The sequence below is a fragment of the Apodemus sylvaticus genome, chromosome 2 (assembly GCF_947179515.1).
Source record: "Apodemus sylvaticus chromosome 2, mApoSyl1.1, whole genome shotgun sequence".
Taxonomy (NCBI): Eukaryota; Metazoa; Chordata; class Mammalia; order Rodentia; family Muridae; genus Apodemus; species Apodemus sylvaticus.
Genome location: NC_067473.1, coordinates 117,716,822 through 117,723,702, shown reverse-complemented (window position 1 = coordinate 117,723,702; position 6,881 = coordinate 117,716,822). Strand labels below are relative to the sequence as shown.

At 45.5% G+C, this 6,881-nt stretch overlaps 1 protein-coding gene across 1 annotated transcript; it reads right to left on the bottom strand.

Moving 5' to 3' along the window:
- Positions 1-204: 204 nt before the first annotated feature.
- On the bottom strand, positions 205-6,438 carry Gkn2 (gastrokine 2). The gene is made up of 6 exons (XM_052172597.1): positions 6,427-6,438; positions 4,457-4,510; positions 3,917-4,054; positions 2,195-2,305; positions 1,411-1,567; positions 205-287 (listed from the first exon to the last, which is right to left on the bottom strand). The coding sequence occupies exons 1-6, from the start codon at positions 6,436-6,438 to the stop codon at positions 205-207; spliced, it is 555 nt and encodes a 184-aa protein (XP_052028557.1).
- Between the last annotated feature and the right edge of the window lie 443 nt (positions 6,439-6,881).

Here is a 6,881-nt window from a genome sequence, read left to right as displayed (position 1 = left end):
TCTATTCCCTGAGATCAACATTGCTTGGCTCCCCACAGTGCCCATGAAAGGAACAAACACACACAGATATCTGTAAATATATCATTTTTGTGTTATTATTCGATTTCATAAGTAGATGGAATGTTGGGAAGAATTTAGTTTGGCTTCGGGGTGGAAACCAAAGGAATATCTTTTTAAAAAGATGAATTCAGTTGATGGGCCATCTTAAAGGTGAACTCCTCCACAGATGGAGATTCCCAGGATCCCCAGGAGCCCCACCTTTGCACAGGCTCCAGTGCTCACCTCTTCTGCAAATGGGAAAAATGAAAAGAAATAGCATTAAAAGTGTGTTTCAATCTAGCAAATCAGTGTTTTCAAGAGGTCCTGATTGCAGGGGTGGGGACAAAGCTTATAATTTCATAGCACCCAAGACTTTAGCCATAACTTTATTGAAAGTACTACTACAGGCTGGAGAGATGGCTCAGTGGTTAAGAGCACTGACTGCTCTTCTAGAGGTCCTGAGTTCAAATCCCACCAACCACATGGTGACTCACAACCATCTGTAATGGGGTCTGATGCCTCTTCAGTTGTATCTGAAGAGATCAATGGTGGTGTACTCATGTATAAAATAAATAAATCTTAAAAAGAAAGAAAGGAAGGAAGAAAGGAAGAAAGAAAGTACTACGACGACGACGACTACTACTACTACTACTAATAATAATAATACTAACTTATATGAGACTGACAGCTCGGGAAGTGTTGGTCTGGTGGACACCATGTGTCAGTGCTGATGTAGTGCCCCGTTGCCTCTCTAAGTGATTATGAGTACTGACTTTCTGGGCAAATGGGCAGCAAATGCTAACCCCTTCTTTACCTTCCACTACTCTGAAAAATGTCTCTTGTTTTCCACTGGTTCTGATCACCTTGCCATAATCAGTGCAAAACTCAGCAATGGTCACATTGCCCTGTGATACCAGACCTCTGTCCCCTGCCTGTCCACACACTCTGCCTTCTCTTTCCTGGAATGCTCTATGCCGGATCCTGGCAGTCTTCTTTACCACCTCCAGAGGATACTCCTTGAAAGATGCTCTGGAAATGGTTGCTTGTTTGATCGTTTGTTTTAACATGGAGACCTTATGTATGAAAAAAGAGGATCCCGGGGAACCTCCAGATGCCCAGGAACCCTGTCTTACTCCACTTGTCATTGGTCACTCAGTCATTTTCCCACTGTGCTGTGCCCCCACAGAGGCAGAGCTTTGCCCATTTCTGCATTCCTGTCTCTAATGGTCCATGCACATAGTTGAAATTCAATTCCTGAAGTAAACTGAACTAAGTCATGTTCTCACTTTTGCATAATTCACACAGCCCCCCCCCCCCGACTGTGTGGCACATAGAAGCCCCCAGAACTTGTTTGGCTTCAATGGTACTCACTTGGCTTTGTAGCCACCTCCCCCTCATACAGAGGGATGTTCTTGCATAGCTGCTCAATAGGTGACCCAAACAGGAACCAGTCTATCTTCGTGAGCAGAGACTTCAGAGGGTTGTACCTGACCCAGGTATACTCTGAGGAGTCCATGGCATTCATTGTCTAGATGACACGACAGAGAACAACAATGCTAAAGACACCCGTAAGCATAGAGGACCTTACTTTAAATTGTAAATGGCTTTCTCTGGCCAGCGGTTGAATAAATGGCATTCCGGGATCTCAAATCATTGTCTCCCTGACCGCTGTGTCTGGAAAATAAGTTTGTGTTTGCCCACGGTATTGTCCTGCAATGCACCTTGCAGAAGGTAAGCCGGCTGGGAAAGGAGGACAGATGGAGCTGTGTAGACAGGCCCAGAGCCTGGGGTAGCCTCAGTGTGCTGTGTCTCGCTCTTTGGTGTTATTTGTCCGTGTCATTGATCCATCATTGAATATCATAAATGTACTCATTTTCAACTGAATACTGTATCTAAGATCTCACCTCTGAGAAGAGAGACTTGCCAGGCCCTCTCCAAAGACAGTCCCTTTAAGTTCTCCTAAGTCCAGGGCTCTTTGATGAAAATTGTCCTGAGATGAGCTTCCATGCCTCCCTCTACCACACATGGTAGAAAGCTGAGCATCACATGCATGGACATATATCTCACAGTCTACAGTCTCATTCTCAAGAGATGGTAACATGGGCAGAAGCAAGGGCTGGCTCCGGTGCAGAGTTTTCATGGAACCCCAAATTACCTGTTTCTCGTAGAGGTACCGTTGGAGTTTGTCCAGGGCGGGGATGGCTTTGTGGTCCATCTTGATGACATAGCAGGCTCTCCGGGAGAGCACCCGGGATGCGATGTAACCCTGAGGGGAGGAGCAGAGTTACTGACTACACAGTTTTCAGCATTCAGATTTGGAGGGGTTGACATTGAGCCCTAGAAGAAAAGACTGAGTATCTACTGTGAGTTAATGCCATTGTCTATCGGCCTGGAATTCTGCACATTCATTTTCGATATGAATCCTTTGTTTCTCCACTTGTCACTTGGATCCTTGCGAGAGTTGGCATATGTTCTCTGTGTTCTGGAACCAAGGTCTACAATGTGGCGTTTAAAGAGTGAGAAGGATCGCTCTCCCTCTCTCCTTTGAACTTTATATAGCCTGTTCCTCAACTTTGACTATAATATCATTCAATATCATAATGACTCCACATGTGCCTATTTGAATCCAAATCCAGTGAAATTTACAATTCATTTTTGGGCACATTTTGAGTACACAATAGCCACAATGCCTAGAGGCTTCCCTTCCAGAAAATTCGAACATAGACCATCTCTGCCTGGCTTGAAGTTTTTTCTCTTAGGTTACGTTGTTCTAGAAGTTTCCTAGGTAGGCTCATGTCTACCCTCACTCCACATGCCTTTCCTGTTCTCCCCTTTTCTCCTTCACCTCTGTTCATCAGACTCTATCTCCACACTGGAGGAAGCTCCAGGAAGCTGTGAGGGAAACACACAGGTGTGGGGAGTTTGACATGAGGAAGGGTGACACAGGCTGTCATGACATTTTGACCTTGATTGGGAAACTTCTCTGTGGTACTTCAAATACACAAAAAAACCATTCTAGTTCCTAGTTTTCAATTCTCAAAAGTTTTAATACCTAAAACTAGGCACTAGACTGTGGTCAGTGATGGAGAAGAGGGCTAAACAAAGTCTCCACATCTGATCTTTTAAAAGCCACTTTTGGGATTTCCATGAAATCTATGTAAAGATAATTTTGGTTGTCAAAGACTTCAAAAAAATCTATGCTTTTAAAGGTGGCATGAAACCCCCAGTACCACCAGGAAGAAGGCATGTGGGGAGTTGTGAGAAAAAGGAGGAGGAGAGCAACTCCAGTGCAGTGTCTGGGCTGGCTATCTGAGGTAAGGCGTCCCAGAATAGACTTGAGTCTATTACGATATAGTCATAATATATATTAGTCTATTTTTAGAGGAACACATACATAAAGTAATCCAAATCAGTAAATGGATGGAACACAATAAACTTTTGGAGCAAGTTCTAAGACTTCTTTTTAGCTCAGTAACCAGCACTGGGAAGGCGTTATAGAAAGTGTAATGTTGTCTGCACTACATTAGTAATTTAAGTATGTACAAGGTTCTGGGTTTCTACTCATTTGAGATTGCTCATTTTTTGTGTTTGCTAGCAGAAGTTCTCATTTACTCAGCCAATTGGCATTCCCCAGTTCTGGGCATTGCTTTGAGCATTCTTCCTGTCCATGTCTGGGGCAGTAGTGGGACATCATTGCTGTTGAGTAAAATTATTTCTTTCTTAAGAAATGGTTTTATTTACTTGCTTAGTTATTTAAAGGGAATGGAAAAAAATTAAAGACTTGTAAAGATTGATCATGTAACTGAAATATGTACTATGTAGCTGACCCCTGCCCTTTACGAAACAAATCTTATACAAAGCTCCCCTCTCTGCTCACATGCTTGTAGTCAAAAATTGTGGTCGAAGAGCATGAGCCTGAGTGGATGGTGATGGTGGCCGTGTTCTGCTGGTTGTCAATGGTCACTGTCTCCTGGACGTTGCCGCCATTGTTGCTTGGGACGAAGATGTTAAAATTCTAGAAGTGACAACAAAGCCAAATTAAGTTTTTCATAAACAGTGTATATTTGAAAACCTCTGACTCCAATGGATAGTTCACTGGAAGCCCATGCAAAGGTCGTGCTGAGGCAAAGCCCGTGTTGGACAGAATGACAGAACGCAAAGCTTCTCTCACTGGTTTATCATATTACATATGGGAGAGCTGGAGCAATGCCTTTGGAAGGGAATGGGACTCCGCCTTCTGCTAGCGCATTGGGTTGCACTGTGAAGGTGTTGCCGGTAGAAACCAATGAAGGCCACGCCATCCTTTCCATTGTTGGGATCCCATCTCAAAGAAGACGCGTGCACTCCCACGGTCCTTGGGATGGCCTGGTCCTGCATAGTTCCTGCCATCTCACATATCTCTAAGAAGCCAACTCACCTCCTCTGCCTGTGACTGTATGCCAAAGATGGACAGCACCACCAGAAATGCCACCTGAAAAACACACCAACTCTCTGAGTCATTCATTGCGAGAAGTGGGGGGGGGGGGTCAGCAGGAGACAGAGGACCCCAGGCACAACAGCCAGCCATCATAGGTAGCCAGCAGTCTATCTTTTCACTTTAAAAAGTAGAAAATGCGTTTGCCCACTCAGTAGGCACTTGTTGAGCTTGTGTGATCTGTTAGACACACAGTTCTCGACCACCCATTCCCCAGCTCTTTGGCATTATATCGTCTAGACGGAGGAGAAGTTTGAGTGGGTGAGCAGGAGTCGGGGGGACTCATGGGCACGGGGGGGAGGGGCTGGTGTGAGTTACACTAGCTTTCGATTAGTGGATTAGTGGATATCCTCTGATCTAAGGGGGAAGCTTACACTTCTTGACACTGAGGGAATGAACCCTTTCACATGAATCTGTGAGCAGCATGGATACAGTGGGTTTTTAAGCACAGCTATAGAAGGAGAACACTGGGAGCCCAGTTAACCTTTGACATCAAGGAAAGTATCTATCAGGTGCCATAGCCTGAATCTCAGTAGTTCTGTGGACACGGCAGGACCAGTGGGCCATGGACCTATATAGACACAGCTCTGATGCTCTGCCAGGGTTGTTTCCAAGTCTGACCCAGCATCAGCAGCATCTGTTGTCTTCTCTCTTCTGATTGCTACAGTGAACTGTACTGCCAGTTTCAGACACTGGTGGGTGGGAGAGTAGAAGCTTCCAGTAACGGCATGTAGGGCTAATCTACCCTCTTCTCCATTCCTTTCCTCACGTTTATCTTCTGGGGTGCCCCATGGTAGAGACTCTAACAACAATCTACACGCAAGACATCCTGCAGCCCACTTACATAGGACTTTCTGCACCTCACCTCAGGCCAGCTCTGGAGCGTCGGATATCACCTGTGTATTCTATTTATTGGGTCTAGACTAGAAGTTTGGACAAGGGAATCAACTAAGCAACTCAGTGGATGCCTAGAGAAAGCCCAGGAAGTGTCCTCTGTCCCCCCCCCCCATTCCCCACACCAGCATCCAGGTTGATCTATCTTAGCTCTAAGTTTGTACTTTAGGCCTAAATCTACCCCCTGGAAAATCAAGAGGCCCTGGGAGAGGACACTGTTCAGCTGGTCGTCTTTGTCACTTTAGGGCTAACACTTAGCGTACAGTCTTCTCTTCTAGAAACTGAGTGAAAACAAGAGGCAGAGGCTGGAGGAGAGCTTCCATCCTGTATCGGGGCAGAACTATCAGAATTCGGTATCAGACAGGGGAGGGTGGGGATGTGGGGAGGGGGAGCCATTAAAGGGTTTGTTTTACCTGAATGAAGAACTTAGACATGAGAACATTCTGGTTGTTGTAAGTTCACCTCTCTACTACTGTGCACAGGGCCCAAGAAAGAGAGAGAATCCACACCCTGAGTCTCGAGCTTACAGATCTGGAGAATCCAGTCCCCTCTGCCTCCGCGTCCTCAACTTTACATCAAGGACAGCAGTGCCTGGTCTACACTATGGTCTACACTGTGGGCACAACTAGCAGAGGGAATCGTCCATGAGAAAAGCTTAGGTTCAGCGTGGTTTGGGGGCAGCTGCTATCATTCTCATTACAGACATTGGCTTAACTTCTCTCTCCCGACAAATGGGATTGCTCTCAAATGCCTAACCCCTCACCAAGTGAAGAGAAGGGATTAGTTCTGAAAAACTCTCTCCAAATAAAATCTCTACAGATTTCCTTTTTCCCCCTTTGTACATTTTGAGTAAACCTAAGAAATGTAGACAACGGACACACATATATTCAACATTCCCACCCCAGACACTGTTGTTAATTCAGTCACAACAGCAGAGTGTTTGTCTGAGACCCTTGAAATCCGAAGCATGTTGGATGCAAGCAGCAGCAAGAACAACAGAGAAGACAGCGCATACTCACCAGGGCTTTCATTTTGCCTGAAGAGAAGGAGCTGGAGCAAGTGTGGAGCCTGTGCAGCGTCCAGCCTTTATATCGACTTGAAGATGTGGAAATCTCTTCCCCAGGTGACCAAGTCAGGAAAGATCTAATCCGTATCTCTGACACACCTTAGCAAACTCCCTTATCAGGACTGAGACCTAACCACATCCCAGGTATCGGTGAAGTCTGTTAGTTTGTACTGAAAACTCCCAATTGGTCACTCTGCAAACACTCCCTGTTTATCTGTCCGGTTTGCACTGGTTGAGTTCCGCCCTGTAAGATACTCCAGGACACTTGTTCTCCACACACAGACACTGAAGGAACATTCTAGCTCTTTCTCCCAAATGTAAAGTCCTCAAGACTTCTGCGCCCCACTCAGAGCCTCTTCAACACTATGAGTAGTTATGGAATTTGTCTGCCTTGACATTAGACATGGA